At 33.8% G+C, this 18,619-nt stretch overlaps 1 protein-coding gene across 2 annotated transcripts in view; it reads right to left on the bottom strand.

The window, feature by feature from the left end:
• Lipi (lipase I) overlaps window positions 1-18,619 on the bottom strand; it is a 63,416-nt gene that overhangs the window by 2,292 nt on the left and 42,505 nt on the right. For both annotated transcript variants that reach the window (XM_058574567.1, XM_046430558.2), the window contains one exon: window positions 11,760-11,936. In XM_058574567.1, coding sequence (XP_058430550.1) covers window positions 11,760-11,936 — 177 coding nt within the window. The remainder of the gene's footprint in view (window positions 1-11,759; window positions 11,937-18,619) is intronic.

The raw sequence follows: 18,619 nt of genomic DNA, 5'->3' as shown, positions 1-18,619 counted from the left end.
ATAAGCACATTACCTTGACAGAGTATAAACTTTAATGAATGTAATGGAAGAAGTCCTGAAATAAATAGCCCCTAAAATTTAAATACAACATAGTTTTAAATTTTAATCCATATATTTTAATCCATATATATCATACTAAATTATAAGAAAGGAATGTTATTTTTTTCAGTTAAAAAATCTCTTTTTGAGACTTTTTTGTTTTACTTAGGATAAGATTCTAAACACCAAGATAGGAACAAAAATAGTGCCAGTTCCTACCTGCCAAGTGGGAAAAACCAATGATCCAAGGGCACAAGATAAAGTACACAAAGAAGTCTTTTTTAAATAGTGCAAGTTATTGAGCCTAGACTGAGCACTTGGTCAGACCTGGCTGCCTAACTACATGTTGAAAAGAGGACCAGAAATGAATACTTGACTACAGATAACTTAACAGCAGCTTGAAAATAAACCTCAAGAAAATGTATAGGAACACAAATATAGAAAATCCACATGATTAAATGCACAATGTCTGACAGTTAATCAAGAATTAGCAAGCAGGGATGAGCATGTATCTCAGTGGGAGAGCACTTGTTTAGCATGCACAAGGTTCTGGGTTTAATCCTTAGCACCAGGGGAAACAAAAGAAAGGAGAGCAATAGGTTTCTCATTAGGATCAATGTTTGGTAGATGCTGCATTGTATAGAAATGTTAAAATAATGAATGTAAATTCTGTATTCAAATTATTTTTCAGAATGAAGGCAACATCAAGATGTTTTCAGACACCCCAAACTTAAATCACTTACCACCTGGACACCTGTAGTATAAAAGTATGTTAAAGAAGCTACTTCAATTTAGAAGAAGAATTATACCAGATAAAAGCGTGCACTTACATAGGGGTCTGAAGGGACCAGATATGGAAACTCTGTGGATAACCATATATGATTTTTCCTAACTACTTATATCTCTTCAATTGATTGTTCAAACAACAATGATACAATGTATTACGGAGGTTTTTAGCATATGTATAGGAAAATGTTTTCCAACAACAGCATAAAAGCTGGGTGAGAGATTGGAAGTATGCTACTGTGTACAAGTGAAATGATAAAATCCACTTGAAGATGAACTATAATAAACAAAATGTTATAATGCAAACCCCTAAAAATATCAAAATGATAAAACAAAGATACATATCTAACAACCCACAAAGAGATAAAATGGTACCATAAAACTACTCAATTTATCCAAAGGAAGACAGATAATAAGGAAAAATGAAATAACAGATGGAAAAATAGATAACAAAAAAGCAAGATAATAGAATTAAACCAGCCATATCACTTATTGCATTAAATTAATATGTAAATACCCTCAATTAACTGTCAGACATCACCAAAGTCATTTTTTCATTTGAGAAATGCAAATTTAAAATGACAACATGCCTCTAGACACCCATTTGCAGAGCTAAAATAAAACCAACTAGCAAGCAAAACAACACAACAAACTGATAAAATACAGTTTGGGTGCAGGAGAGGAATAAAACTTCTGTGTATATAGTCACTCTGGAAAATCACTGAGTTTTTTATAAAGTTAAATACACACTTTCATATCACCCAGCAATCCCTTTTGAGATATCTATCCAAGAGAAACAAAAACTATGTTCACATAAAAACTTACATGCAAATATTTATGGCAGTTTTATTAATAGACAACAAAAACTTCAAGGAAGCCATATGACCTCTACCTGGTAAATGGATAAATGAACTGTGGTCTATTTGCACCAATGGAACACTATTCAATACACATTCCATTGATGGGAGCAGCAATATGGATAAATTTTAAGCAGCTAAATGAAAGAAGCCACACATAAAAGATAACATATTATACAATTCCATTTACATAATATAACATATTTTGTTTATATCCAGAAAAGGCAAAACCAGACTGGTTGTCAGTGGGTGGGGATGGCGAATGGTGTGGAAAACCAAGGGGCAGTACCAGGGAATTTTTGTGACTGTTTTAGTCAACTTTGTATTTCTGTGACCAATACACCTGACAAGAACAACTTAGGGGAGGAAAAGTTTATTTTGGCTTAGTTTCAAAGCCTCAGTTCATGGTTGGCCTACTCCATAGCTCTGGGCCAAAGTTGAGGCAGAAATCATAGCAGAAGGGTGTGATAGAGGAAAGCAGCTCAGTTCAAGAGAGAAAGTAGAGTCAGGAAAGGTCGGGGGTCCTGGGGGGGAGAGGTGCCAGGGGAAAAAACATAAACTGTAAAGGAATGCCCCCAATGACCTACTTCCTTCACTATCTGCCTACAGTTACTTCCCATTAATCCATCAAATGGATTAATCTACCAATTAGGTTATGACTCACCTGATCTAATCATTTCACTTCTGAAGATTTCTGTACTCTCTTTTGGGAGCATGAGTTTTGGGGGACACATAGCCCAAGTATTCTCCAGAAGGCACCCCAGGTCACATCTGCCATGTATATTCTTCACTCCCTAAATTCTAAGGTCCTACTTAACTATCTAGAAGGAAAGAGTGCTTGTAGTCTCTATCAAACTCATTACAGAAATAATTATTGTTGAGTGCCTGCAGTTTAATCTAGACCATAAGGCATCACATTTTTATAACTCACATTTACAATAATTTGGCAGTGCTAATTCTCATTAATTGCACATTATCTGTATGGACAGATCTAAATAGAAAAATCCACTAGATGGTTATAGCAATTATCTAGGTAATTAAACTTACAGCATACTTTCATCTAAGCATCTGTTAGCATCTCCAGCCAGCAGGGAATGTTAAGTTTGCTACACACCCACAAAATGTATTTTAGGTATCCTTTTCCTGAGTAGAAAAAACTGCTTCCAAATTTCATAAACGTAGTGAATTTTCATATTCTATCCATGGTTTAGATTTCACATTAAATTTAAAATTACAAACCAGAGTATTTTTTTACATTGGGGCATATCCCAATAACTTCCCTCTACTTCTTAACCCGTGAATAAATTTTACACACTATTTGATAATGAACCAAATATAATGGTGGTTATCTGTGTTGCCTCTTCTGCTTCCTTTACCACCTATAATAAGTGACCTTAAAGAAGGAAATACACTGGGAGAACAGGGACTACCTGTAGGTTCTCCAACACTCTGAAAAAGGTATGAGCATTATGGGTGAAATGGAAAATTTGAAAATGTTTCTCCTTCTTAATCTCTCAACTATGAATACTTAAGAAGAAAATTGCTTAAAATGCAAATAGTCATATGTGTATATATATTCATTGTTTACCATAACAGCACATTGTAAAAAAAAATGAAGGATCTGAAAATAATGAAATACAAGGTTAAATATTCTACAAAAGATGAAATACAATGTAGCCATTAACTTATAGTTAGAAAGAAGAAAATGGCTGATATCCTGGTTCAGGATATCCTGGTCCACAGTGTAGCACAGGTTGGATACATTGTACTCATGTTGATGTCCACAGGAACAGAGTGATATCTGACTCTTTTGCAGTCAATAAATAGACTGCATGATTTCACAAATAGACCCTGCTTCTAACATGATATAAAAAATTAAATGGATGGTTTATTTGTAGCATTCATGCTTATACTTATATGCTTTAATATGACAAAATATTAAAAATTTTTATCTTTTATTTGAAGGATGATATAATAATTTAAACTTCCAAATGTTCTGCTGTGAATGTTAGGATATATTAAGTAGCTAATAAAGCTTAGATATGTTCTTTCCACTAGTGAATTTCTGTCTCCTTGCCAAATAAAACAAAATACCTCAAAGGCATGTGGTAAATATCACAAAAATATAGCATCTGGAATTTAGCATATTAAGTACAAATGCTTACACTATTATTTACCTAGAAAGCAGTTCAATCATAAAAAAATCTCAAAAATGTATCTTAGTGTTCAAATATTGTACACAATATATTACATTTAAATCACATGTGTTGTCTAAAACCTGCACCTTGGATAAAACTAAAAGTCCCTTCAATTCTCTGAAGGAAGAGGTTAAACTGAAGTTGGGATAAATAACTCTGAAGATAAATTCTACCATATGAGATGCAATTTCAATCAATGAAAGATTTCTTTTTCCAAATTTCTTGGTTAGTTTTGCTCAGTGTTCCTATATCACTCCAAACTCTCTTGGATTAGAATGTATAGCACTGCAGTTACCAGAGTGATGGAAGTGAGAATACAGCCTTGATAAAAGTCAAGAGTATTCTAATAAATGCAATATTTACAAGAAGCTAGGAGAATTTATATGGTTATGCAATAAAACCTATTCACAGAAGTATTGGGAATAGGGTTGGAATCATTTTATAGATAATTTCAACAACGGGAAAATTTGTTTCATAATTATTATCTTGGTCTGTCTGTTGATTGAACTCTGTATTTACAGATGCAAGGAGGTGTATGGAAAAGTAAATTGGAGACTAAACAGTGAAAGGAAGAAAAATTAAAAGAAAAGATGGAGTATCCACTATGGACAAAATATATACTTTACACATATTATGCAACTGAAAATGTATGGAACAAATTATAAGACAAATATAGAAAGAAAAGCAATTATTTTATGAACCAGAAAGACTGATCATTAAACACATTTATATACATATGTACTATGCTTTTAATCAAATTTTATTGAGACTTTACTTGAGGATTAAATATTTATGCAATAATATAATTGTTTTAAACAGTTAGTTAAAATATATGTGCTCCAGTTTTCATGATTACAACCTGAAAATTCTTGTTTACATTGTGCAATTACACAATTACTACCCTAAATTATTTCATAATAAATCCCAGGAAAGTTAAGGAGAGAATTGTTTATTTTATTTTTTAAATTTAAATTAAGCCCTTTTAACAGAAACAAAAACATAAAAATCATTTCATGGAGTATCATGTGTAAGCATATGTAAACTATGTAATGTTTAAATCAGGTTAAACATGTCTGTCTCCACAAACATCATTTCTTCAAGGTAAAGGAGATTGAACCCAGGGGTGTTTAACCACTGAGCCATATCCCCAACCCTTTTTATATTTTATTAATTTTTTTTTGAGACAGTGTCTCACTAAGTTAAATAGGGTCTCAATAAGTTGCTGAGGCTGGTCTCAAACTTGAGGTCCTCCTGCCTCAGCTTCCCAGTTGCTGGGATTACAGGTATGCACTACTGTGCCCGGCTCTCAAACATCATTTCTTTATGATAGAAATATTCAAAATCATTTCTTCTAGATTTTTGAAATATATAGAATATTGTCATTATTTATAGTCACCCTGCTGTACAATAGTTCAGTGGAACTTCTTATTTTCTACCATTTTATGCAATTATTCATAATTTTTAAAATCATTCATTTTATTTTTGGTTTTTTAGTTTCTTTGTTTTTGTTTTTTGAGATGTGGGTCTCACCAGTGGCCCAGGCTAGCCCTGGGCACACAGTCTTCCCATCTCAATCAGCTATGTGGTTCAGATGACAGGCAAATGCCAATGCACTTGGTGTAAAAAAAAAAAACTCGTATGTAATGTAATTACAGGGAAAAAAATGACTTAAATCAAATAATTTTAGAAGTAAAATATAAATAAAATTCCCTTTCCCTCAATATGACTATTAAATTGTATTTCTAAAAATACCTAGATTTAATTTTCTTTTTATTTAGTAATGACTGTACTGGTACATGTGAGGAGCATCCATTTCAGACCTCCTGAACCTGTTGAGGTTCGCCTTACACTCCATAAAGAAATGCACTGTTATGGTTTGGATGTCAGGTGTCCCCCCAAAAGCTCTTGTGTGAAACAATGCAAGAAGGTTCAGAGAAGAAATGATTGGGATATGAGAGCCTTAACCAATCAGTGAATTAATCACCTGATGGGATTAAATGGTGGCTGAAGGCAGATGGGGTGTGGCTGGAGAAGGTTGGGCTTTGGGGCTATTGGGCCTTGGGGTATATGTTTGTATCTGGCAAGTGGAGTTTTTCTCTGCTTTCTGATCATCATGTGAGTGAGCTGCTGCTTCCCTCTGCCAAAATCTTCTGCCATGATGTTCTACCTCACCTTGAGCCCCAGGTTTGTCTATGGATTGAGATCTCTGAAACCCTGAGCCCACAAATAAAGTTTTCCTCTTCTACAATTGTGTTGGTTGGGGCTTTTATTCCCAGCAGCAAAAAGCTCACTAAAACACATGCATATGTGCCTCACACTACTGACACTGGGGTGCTTTATCTGTGCCACCTCTCCACAATCCCCTGGAACTGGATCACATCATTTGAGAACCCAGGGGGGGAAAGAGGGGGTGGATAGTGAGGATAGAAAGCTTCGGATTGCATGAACACATTTTGGAAAAGTGTACTTCAGAGTTTTTGCCAAAATTACTACTTTTATACACCTCAGAGATCTGGAGCACCAATTCCCACAATTTCTCAGAGTACTTTGGTGTTTTGGGCATGAAGTTTAAAGAACAAAAACGAAATCTCTATTTCACCACAAAGTATGTAACTATAAATTGGCTTTCTGAGGCTATTTTCTAAATTAAAGACAGCTTCTTGACTCTTCTTCTTCAAATGTTTGCCCTTCATTAAATTTAAGCCTTATGTATATTTCCAAAAGAATCTTGAAACTATTGAACTATATGCAACTATTTTTAAGTAACTGGAGAATTTAACATGAAATAAGGAAAATACTTAGACTAAATTTGCAGAATTATTATATTAGTATGTATTTAAATTATTTTCATCAAGTCCCCCTAAGAGAAAAAAAATATATTTCATTATTTTTTTCCTAATTGTGGAATACATTGATTATATTTGAAAAAAATTAGTCATTAAACAATATGCTGTGTTAATTGGCCCATTTTGATGACTACCTAACATTTCATACTATAGATATTCCATAATAAATGTATCAATTACCCCACCAAATGCAGTTAATTTATTTCTATTTTAGTATTGTAAATCAAACTGTGCATACATTTCTTATATAGAAATACATATATTTCTGATATTTCCTTTAACAAATATTTACATAGCACTTACTATAGCCAGGCAATAGTTTAAATATCTAAAATATTGTATCTATTATAGATTTCCTTTATACTATTCAACCTTCTTAATTCTACAAAGTAAAATATTATTATTCCTATTTTCAGATAAGGACACTAAAGCACAGATGATTAATTCATTTGTTCAAGATGACAAAAATAGTAATTAAATGATCAAACCCAGACACTCTGACTGCAGAGTTGATGCTCATAAACACCACCCCAAGTCTCTGAAATGTAAATTCTTAAAAATGAAATGATATATTAACATTTGGGAGTTCTTGATATATTTTACTAATTTTTTTCTGTAATATGTGTAAAAGCTTACATACCTACCAGCAGTAAAACAGGAAGGCAATTTCAGTATGAATTCAATAACAGACTTTGTTTTGCCAACTTGGGAAAAATATGCTATGCTTCCGTGCCTTAATTTTAACTTACTTGAATACAATCAGGATTAAAGATTCTAAAATGACTATTATCCATTTGTTACTTCAACTTTTAAAGTTGTTCTATGACAATATACATCTGCATTTCTTCATCCAATAACCATTCATTTAGTGACCAATGTGTCCCAAGCACATTTTAAGGCACTTGAAATATTTTGAGCAGAAGAGATCAAATCAGTGCCCTCAAGATGCTTATAGTCTACCGGGGAGAAACAAACAACAAAAAATAAGGAATAACTATAGAGTTCACCATAAATAACAAGTGCTACAAGGATAAAGAAGCAGGTTAGGAGTGGTAAGATTGCTGGGTACACTGTGAACAGAATGGTAAGGTAGGTTTCATTGAGAAAACCATGTTTGAGAAAATTTTTGGAGACAAGAAAGTTAGCCAGGGGCATATCAAGCAGCAGAAATTTCCAGGTAGAGGAACCAACCAGGGGAATAGCATGGAGGGAGAAGTTACAGTAAGGCGTATTTCTTGATGTCCAGGGTATTCAAGGACATCAAGAAAGCCTTTGAGAAGAGCTAAGTGGGTCAGTTTAACAGGACCTAATCCACCATTCACAGGATCATTCTGGGCACTGTTTTAAAAACAAACTATAGGCCAGGCACAGTGATGCACACCTAGAACCCCAGAAACTGGGGAGAACGAAGCCCAGGGATAGCAAGTTCAAGGCCAGCCTCTGCAATCTTAGTGAAAACCTCAGCAACTTAATGAGACCCTGTTTCAAAATGAAAAAGGATTGAGGATGTAGCTCAGTGGTAAAACATCATTGAGTTCAACCTTAATACCCAACCCCGAGAAAAGAAAAATAGGGGGAAAAAGGAAAAGAAAAAAAATAAATTATAGGATATTTGGCTAAGGTAAAGAGAACAGTTAAGAGGCTATTAAAATGTTTCTAGCAGAGAGTCCAGATTAATAGAGTTTGCAGCAGTGGAGATGGGAAGAATGGATGAATTCTGAAAATGATTAGAAGGTAGGGACAAGAAATATCAAAACTGGATGTGGAGTGTAAGACAAAGAATCTAGGCTATGATAAACAAAGATAGGCTCAGAAAATGGGTTTTAAATAATTTGAAGGTCCTTTACTCCATACTCCAACTAAAATGCATTTTAACAGGTTTTGTAAAAATTACTTACATATAGTTTAAAGTCATCCAATATCATATACAGTATAAAATTTTCTAAGCTTATTTTATTTTTGTTAATGATATCTTTGACATATACATACTTGTTTTTTAGATTTTTATATAGGCAAATTCATTAACATTTTTTTTGTTTTCTATCTCAGCTTTTATTTAGTGCAAACACAAATATGTTCTAAATTTCTTTCTGTTCATTGTTTATCAGTTTACATTTAATACTTTACTATATTTGGAACTAATTTTGATGTGTGATAAGAAAATGTCAAACTTTTTACTTGTCAATCATTTGGTATAGTGTTATTATTTGACTGCTATCCTCAACACCCATAAGATTTTGGGGTTTTCCATTTATTCATTAAACTACATTTAAATTCATCTGCCAGTTTCAGACTTTTTAAATTATTCCTGCATGGAAGCAATGATAAACTCTTTACTGCTTCACACTTAAAGTTATAAAAATTATACTAATTACTCAAGCTTTCTTGGCTCATCTTGATATTTCTAATTTCAGATTGGTTAGAAGATTCAAATATTATATTTTTTATTGGCATCACATTAAACCTGCACATGCATTTAATAAAAACCCTCATTGCTACAATATTGAATTTTCCACTCCCTGAAGATTTCTTTGAATATTTGAAAAATTCTCTTTATCATCAAAATTTTAAAATAAATTTTATAAGAATAGTCTAAATGTTGGCCTCTTGGTTTCCTGCTTTTTAGTTCAGCCTTTCCATTTGAGATCTTTATCTTCTTTTCTTCTACTGAAGGGAGATTTATTTTATCACAAATGGCGTTCTCTTCTGTCTCCTCTTTAGTGACATCAGGTATTCACTTTGCATTTCAATTATTTTCCCGTATCTATATTATCCAATATTCTCAATTATTTACATCTCCTTATTCAGTAGATTATAATGTATTTTCTACATTATTGAACCTTCCTTTGCTGTTTGTAATACCAATACCAATTTTGACATTGATTTCAGTTATCTCAGCCAAATCTCTTTTAACCACTATCATTTGTCTTATCATATCATTCTTCACTTGTTCTTTCCTGAATTTGTTTTCTTAAATATCAGTGAGAACCCTGAGCAATGCTTTATGTAATTTCCTTGATAAATATTTTTAAAGTAAACTTATTCCTAAAGCTTGATTGTAAATTTTTCTGTCTTATGTTTTCAACACTGTATTAGAACCTATGTTCTTATATTTTCTGTTCATTTCAGTTTAAACAGTAAGTGGACTGTATATCCCCATATTTACCCATGCTCACAAAGAATGGAGTCTGAATGGTTTCTTTTACTGTATGCATGCTTGCAACAAAATTTCTTTTGTTCATCTTGAGCTTGTGTGCTGTTCTGTATGCAAATATTCTTGTTAAACGCCTGGTATCTTGTCAGGATTTATATTGGGTGCTTCTTCTGGACTGAGAAGAGAATTCTTCATTTTCTTTCCATTTATGATACCAAATAAAAAAGACTATTCCTGGACAATATGAATCCCTTAAAGTCTATAGACAAAATGCAAAATTACAACCTCTAGACTTCTGCATTCATATCTTCCATCTTTACACTCAGAAAGGTATGAACAGAGGAGATGCTGTAACAACTCTGACCTCTTCTAAGCCCAGCTTTGTGGACTGCAAATACAATTTCTATGCTTGTGTTTAGTGGAGACCTTGTATCTTTAACAAAGTAAATATGGAGATTGGCTGAATATTTAAATATTTACAGTTTTAGTCATTCAAGGCATGACCTCACCCCCATCATTACCTTGTACTTTGGTAGAGAATGATGAAGCAAAATGTTCCTGCTAAAAATGCCCATATATTTTTTTGCAGAAATTTCAACCCAAGACAAATGACAATAAAATAATTCTTAGTTTTTGTCATTATAATGGCATTTTGTTGACATTTTAGTGTATAAATATTACCCCCAAAGTTATAAAATGACCTATACTTCAGAGAATTTTTCCCAACTCCTCTCTGTTGATATAGACTTCATGTAAATCTGTATTCTTATCATTTTTATTTTTACTTTCCACAAATTCATATTTACTATTGTCAACATTCATAGGAAGGTAATTGGGAAATCAAATATATAAATACACAAGTACATAAAGATAAATGAAGAGAAAGCAACATAGTCAAGTAAAGAAAGGAGATTTCCAGCAATCCACACATGGCTTTTCTACTGGCTCTCAGTTGATGCTTGCTGTCGGAAACACTCACACATTCAAATGACGGGACCAACTCACAAAGAAACTCCTCAGTGTTCCTAGTACCTTCACAAGGGTGTTATTGATGGAGATATGAATTCTGTGGTGAACATGTTCATCACTACCACGAAGACAAGGAGTCCTCTGTGGTTGTGAGTATAAGCAATCAAGAACAGTCAGTGGGCTGAAGCAAACTACTGCTAAGCTGATGATCCCCAAGACAATATACCCCAGATGATCATGATGGTGTCACATTTCAATAGGAATGGAGGCAACAGTGACATAAGTGACAAACAAGACAGATGACTATGATGACTATAAAATTAAAGTATGTAGAGTCAGCTTCTCTTCATGCTGTTGTGGTATGCATCCCAGAGTCTCACTCTGTTCTTGTGTTGAATCTCCAGTTATCTCCAGAATCTTAGGGGCATCAAATGAAAATGGACTTTCTTCCTTCCCCAACCAAAGGGTAATGAAATTGAGAGAAAGAATGAATGGCTAGAAGTCATGACGACCTGCATCTGCTGTGACCCTGTGTTTCCTCATAGTTTTCAACCACTGGACATCACCTAAAGGACAGCTCTCAACCACTCTGTGAAATGTATTATAAATAAGAAACTATAGATAAACCTCTAAGGCACACATTGTCTCACTTTTTCATGTTTGTTGTGTCTTAGGAAGTGATTGTGTCTGTGCATTTTCTTTGCTTATGTAACGTAATTTCAAAATAAATTTTATCCAAGCCAAAAAAATGTATTTCATACCTTTTTAACACTCTAATATCTATGTATAATATAGTCTGAAATCAACAATAAACAGATACTTGAATACATGTATATTTACAACATTACTTAACAAGCCTGGATTTTCAAGTTAAAGGTGACACATTAAAATAAAAATTGAGTGGTCTTACCTTTCTGGGTACGTGAGTGATTTTAACATGAGACTCTGGATCCTGTAGTTGCATGTGGAACATTGTATATTTGAGGTCTGGAAATACGTCAAACCAATGCTTGAAATATTTACAATATCAGTGAAAAATTGAGCAAGAATATTGACTTCTTGAAGTCTATAAAATGGTTTGCTCTTCCTAAATAAAAAATTTGCATATTAATGATTTTAAACATACATTATGTCTAAAATCAGTATAATCCTAATGAGGCAGGATTTAGAAAACAATTTGATATGGAAAAGACCAAATAAAATACCTGTTAACTATTTATTAAAATAATCTAAACAGTAATTTACTATAAACCTAATAAAATAATAATAATACATACATTACCACAGATATATTGGGGGAATACTTTTGAGGGAAAAAAAGTGAGAGATCCTGTCTCACTCTAGTCAGAATGGCAGTTATCAAGAGTATAAACAACAATAAGTGTTGGAGAGGCTGTGGGGGAAAAGGTACACTCAAACATTGCTGGTGCAGCCAATCTGCTGGTGCAGTCAATCTGGAAAGCAATATGGAGATTCCTTAAAAACCTTGGAATGGAACCACCATTTGACCCAGCTATCCCACTCCTTGTTCTATCCCCAAAGGACTTAACAGCAGCATACTACAGTAACATAGCCAAATCAATGTTTATAGCAGCCCAATTCACAATAGCTAAACTGTGGAACCAACCTAGATGTCCTTCAATAGATGAATTAATAAAGAAACTGTGGTATATATACACAATGGAGTATTACTCAGCAATAAAAGAGAATAAAATGATGGCATTTGCATATAAATGGTGGAGTTAGAGAATATCATGCTAAGCCAAGTAAGCCAATCCCCCCCCCCCAAAAAAAAAAACAAAGGCTAAATGTTTTTCTCTGATAAGTAGATGCTTATACATAATGGAGTGCAGGGGCAGGGATGAATGAGAAACTTTAGATTGGGCAAAGAAGAGGAAGGAAGGGGACATGGGGGCAGGAAAGATGGTGAAATGAGATGGACATTATTACCCTACGTGCATGTATGATTGCACGTATGGTGTGACCCTACTTTGGGTACAACCAGAGAAGTAAAAAACTGTGCTCCATTTGTGTATAATGAATGGAAGAGCATTCTGCTCTCATGTATAACTGATAAGAGCAAATAAATAAATTTTTTAAAAAGTGAGATATCTTGTTTTACTGACAGAGTGCCTAGATTATACATTTGTTTAAGATTATTTGTTTTACATTTCTTTCTTTGGACACTTCAATATCACAATTCCTTAAATAGATTAGAAGTTCAAATAATAACTCCACTGTTCTGTGCCATCTTATGAAAGATTCCATACTTAAAGGGATAATCTATAAAAGCCAGAGATTCAAAAGAAAAATTAAGGGTAATATTTAGTGAATACAATTTCCTCAGCACTGATGAAGTACCAAGAATTCTAACAACGCTCCACATATTAGACCTCATTTAACTATTTCAACAACTCTTTTTACTAGGAATTCTGAGCATTACTATTATACAGATGAGAAAAGTGAGTAGCAGAGCATCCAGGTGCCTTTCTTAAAGTCACACAGCTGATAGACAAGCACATGGGATGTCAACAGCCTCACTGGTGCTTCTCTGCCAATTCTTCATTTCCATGTCCCTGGAGTTGGTTGTATCAACATGGATTTACCTGTCTGCAAAGAGACTCAACCTACTCCACTGCATTGTGTCTCTTTAGATAAAACTAAGAGCAAAGAAAAGAAAAAGTGGAGGCAGCATATGAGAGGGAGGAGGATCAAAATAGAGGAAAAAGGGAACAGGGGAGAAGAATGAGAGAAGGAAGGGAAGAAGAGGAAAAGAAAAGAAACAAAGTTAAGGAGAGGAAAGGAAAGGAGAGAAGGGAGAAAATTGTTTTTTAAAGTCTATTGAAATAAAATCTGTAAAAACAGAAAGAAAGGAAGGAAGGAAGGAAGGAAGGAAGGAAGGTCTTATTGAAAGAAGCTTCTCTTTTGAGAGAAGAAAGACTTGCTTAAACCAAGGTGAAAATCTCATACAGAAACACTGAAGAACAAACATTTCCTACCATATCTTATTTTTTATTGCCCTCCTGTTTTATTCCTTCACAACAGCTAGGCCCAAAGAAGGATGCCATTATTATCCTTAAGGTTTATCCCAGCTCCCTCCCAGCAGAGCCACCTCCTCCTCTTTCACAGAATATGTCACTGGATATCTCCCTAATGTTTTTCCAAGAAGTTATCTGGATTTCAATACTTCAAATTCAACATATCCATATAGGAACACGTTACCTTTCCCACCAATTTGCATCCACCCCAGTGGTTTTAAATGCCAACAGGTTGCTCATGATCACCAAGCAGCTACCTCAAATTGAGAGTCCAGAAACATATATTCACCAGTTTTCACTTTGACATTTGAATATCACAAGGATGCCTAAAGCTTAGAAGTTTCAAATTTGAACAAATCATCTTCCCCAATACCTTCCCCTGACCACAAAAAGAAAATAAAATCTAAACAAAAACATAAATTTCCTAATGATATTAAAGGGCATTATTATCTTTATGGTGTTGGATAAGTAAATTAATGTGTTGGATAAGTAAATTCATACTACCATCTCTTGCCTTATCCCAAAAATCAGGATTCATCACTAATACCATTCTCCAGTCAATCCCCACATCTAGTCTATCATAAATGCTTATTATGAATCTTACCTAAAAAATATCTTGAATCTTTGAATCCAATCTCATTTTTCTATCTCCGTTGCAAATCCTCTTACCCAGGAGACCATTGTATCTTGTGTGTGTGTGTGTGTGTGTGTGTGTGTGTGTGTGTGTGTATATATATATATATAATTACAATAGCACTCAATCCCCTCTCCAATTGCCTCTCTAACCAATGTGGTCTATTGTTTTTCCAAAATAAAAATACAGTCTTGGCCCCAGTCAAACTTCCCAATGAAAACATTTCAGTGATTTTCATTTGTCCAGTGAATTTATTACAAATTCTGGAGCATGGCCTATGAATTCTTGTTCCTGCGATATCTGGGAGCTCTCTCTCTCTCTCATCTTTCTCCCTCCCCGCCCCTCTCATTTGTTCTGTCCCTATTCTGAAACACAGAACTCCTGTCAGGTCCCAGAGTGGCTTGTGCTGCTTTCTGCATCAAGTTCTTTGCATCTGTGGGTCCCCAGCCTAGAATGCAGCAGGGCCGTGACCCATTCATCATTCAGATCTCAACTAATGAAAAATACCCACAAAAATGTTTTAATGACCCCACTAATTCATGTTCCCTACTTTAAGTTTCCATACATACGTATAAATTTGTCTCAAGATATTTTTCCTGGACAGATTTTACTTTTAACTTATTTGTAATTTGACTACCCTTCTATTCCTCACTATGCTGCAAGCTTAATGAGGAGAGGACCAAGTCTGTTTTGCTCATTGCAATATTCTAAACACTTAGCAGAGGGCCTGACTCAATGCACATAAAATTGTTTGAAAACAGGGATGATGGACATACTTGTGTTCTTTCTGTTATTAATTTAAAACCTATATGCTGAAATCATATAAGGGCAGAGATCCAATTTGTCAAAGAGTTTCTTTCCCATTCCTAGCATTGTTCCTGGGCTATGAAAACCCTCAACATTTTTTTAATTTAATGATTAAATTGGATCATCCCCAAATAAGTCTTACCTTACTATGGAATAGTATACACTTTTTAAATAGCCACCAAGCTCCACACATGAAGTTACTCTAGATTGATTTCTTCTTTTGATTTTCATGTTCATTTAATCATAAAAACATACCACATAACTATTTGTAAGCCTTAAAACCTCTAGAGTCTCACACTTCTTTTTCATGCCCACTGGCTTGATCCACGCCCCCTCATCTTTTATAGGAATATGGCAGTAGCTCTATCTGTGGACTCTTGGCACCAATCTCGTTCCCTCTAATCTACCTACTGCTCATCCATCTAGGGAATTGTTACAATCTGAACTTGTAATAGTGGTATTTCCTGTTTAAAGTCCTGCATTGGCATATTCATACTTTTGGTCTCACAAGATCTAAGTGATTTTTAGTTACAAAGGAAATGTGTCCACACTATATCACTAAGTATAACAATCAGGATGCAGACCACATTTTCAGTAAGATACACATTTTGCTAAATAAAAAAATATATCCACAGGGTCATGTGCAAAAACAACAACCACCAAAAAAAGAGGCTCAGAAGAGGACAGAGAAGGAAAAGAACAAGAAAGGGGAAAAAGAGGAAAAAGAAGGGGTGGAATGATTATTTTTTTAAAAAATGGTTAAGTGTAAATATTCTTGGGTGATACAATTATAGGCAATTCTCATTCTCCAGTCTATAAAATGACACATTTTCTACAGTGAGGAAATATTCCTGTTTCAATTTTGGAAAGGCAAATAAAATATCATTAACATTCTCTGACTCCCAGAGCATCTAAAATGTATTCAAATCCCCAAAATAATTAATATATAAACAATAAAGCCATTAGCCAGGGTTAGATGGGCAGATTTTACCACGGAATGTTCCCATATTTTACATTTCTCCATGGTGTTCCATATGTTTGCAAAGTAAATCAGAACATAAGTTTGCTTTCCAGAAAAATTCAAAGCAACTGCTTGAGAACTCTACTCTGTGCACTATTCTTAAATTATGTGTTTTCCCATCTCCTTATCTTTGAAAATAACTTCTCCCTGTTTTTGGAGTCCATCACCTTATTTTCAAATGCTCCCTTGCTTCTCCTCTGTGCTTTAACAGTAATTTAGTGATATTCTATCATAAAACTGATTACTCAGAGATGCAATTATGGCTTAGTCTTCCAGTATTCTGTGACTTTCTTGTGAACAATAAAACTATTTCAGTTTGAGTTCTAGTATTCTGTAAAATGTCTGAATAAGATTTGTGATGAATAATGTGTTAGATAAGTAAATTCATACAAAAGCTAAAAAAGCATATTTCTGATAAGACTAAATAATTGACTATATGAATATACATAAATATACATACTCAAATTAGAATTACATACAATGTTACAAAAAGTAGTCAACTATTTTGCAATAATATATACAATGACAACACATTTGACCAATGTTCAAAATTAGGTAAATAACGCTTTAAAGCTTTTTATAATAAAAGATGGGGGCTTGATAAAAGTAAAAAAATCTGGATTGAAATTCTAATTTGATTTCTTTTATCTTCTTTTCTAAGTGACTAAAGGAAGGTTTAAAAAAGGAAAAGAACAAGAATAATTGGTACTCTGGCATTATTATTACATTTATTTTTTTTCTAGAGAGAAAGAGAGAATTTTTTAATATTTATTTTTTAGTTTTCAGTGGACACAACATCTTTATTTTATTAGTATGTGGTGCTGAGGATCGAACCCAGTGCCCCGCACATGCCAGGCGAGCGCGCTACCGCTTGAGCCACATCCCCAGCCCTACTACATTCATTTTACCATTAAATTATCTGCAATGCTTTTACTAAGTTTAGAAAATTAATGTTAGAGTTTTAATATTAAAAAAATGCATTTTTCTTAAAAGTTTTTAAAAATTGCCTGACTCTCAACCAAGAATATTATTCCTGAGGATGATCATTGCTTCCCATGATGGAAGGTCTTTATTTTTCTTCAGTACAGAGGTTTTCAGTGATTTTTATCAACATGAACTTTTTTAAATCATTTTCTCTGTGTAGTGCATGGTCTAAAATATTTTGTCTTAAACACTGTATCAGTTGTAAAGTGTGTCTCCTTTTATATTTTAATGTTATTCTTATTTTAATTAAATGTTAATAATACTATAATATTAAAGACACTGCTATTGTTGTGCAAATAAAATAGGCAGGAACTTTTTCCTAGTTCATAGTTAATGGCTGAATAAATCTATATGTCACTATATACTCAGGTCCAAGGTCCCTCACACATTAGATTTAATCAATTTGCCAATTCAGGTACTAGGACTACCTAAAATGTGACAGGAGCAAATGTTTGATACCAACTAAACCCCCTGAAACTCCAATATCATCAATAGCCATTCAAAAGTTAAACCAAACTATTATAAGTGCAGCCATAGCAAAATAAAATTTATCTTTTATTTATTCACCTGACATGGTAACTGTGAGTCTTTTGAAAGCAACTCTGTTATTTAGTCACTTTCCAGAAGTCCAACACACTATATTGGAAGTCATAATTTCAACTCTAAGATGTACCTATTTGTCATACTTTTGAGAGAAAATAAATTTCCTGCTTTAAGAATTTATTAAACACACAGGCATTCAAGAAACCCACATGATAGTTGGCTTTGAGATGATTAGATAACATTAGAAACGTGTATACAATTGCACATGCATAAGAAGCTAAATAAAAGATTAAAGAAAAACATCCCTCTCCTATTATTTAGGAACTTTGTGGCTGAGCATGGTTTTCTGAAATACTAAAATGGCATCACTTGGTTATTAACTGATGCCACTGGACCTTCACTTTTGCCACTGTGAACATGATGTTGCATGAAAACTGGACAAATTAGGAAGGCAAGATTGTTAGGAAGAATACTGGAATTAAGAATGGAAAGATGAGGCTGAAGTCATAGCTCAGCGGTAGAGTACTTGCCTAGCACGTGTGAGGCACTGGGTTCGATTCTCAGCACTAGATAAAAATAAATAAGGTATCATGCCCACATCCAACTTTAAAAAAAAAAAAGAATGAAAAGACAGAGAAAACAAAAAATTTCTTCTTGTACTCTTGTAACTGAGGTAGTAACCAGTTCTATAATATTAATTAGCTATTCAGCCTCATATTCAATATCTTCCTCTTTAAAATAAA

The sequence above is a fragment of the Marmota monax genome, unplaced genomic scaffold (genome assembly GCF_021218885.2).
Source record: "Marmota monax isolate L192 unplaced genomic scaffold, Marmota_monax_Labrador192_F-V1.1 WCK01_AAM20220418_F8-fsc00016, whole genome shotgun sequence".
Classification (NCBI taxonomy): Eukaryota; Metazoa; Chordata; class Mammalia; order Rodentia; family Sciuridae; genus Marmota; species Marmota monax.
Note: the sequence above shows the minus strand (reverse complement) of the source record. Positions and strands in the feature narration are given on the sequence as shown.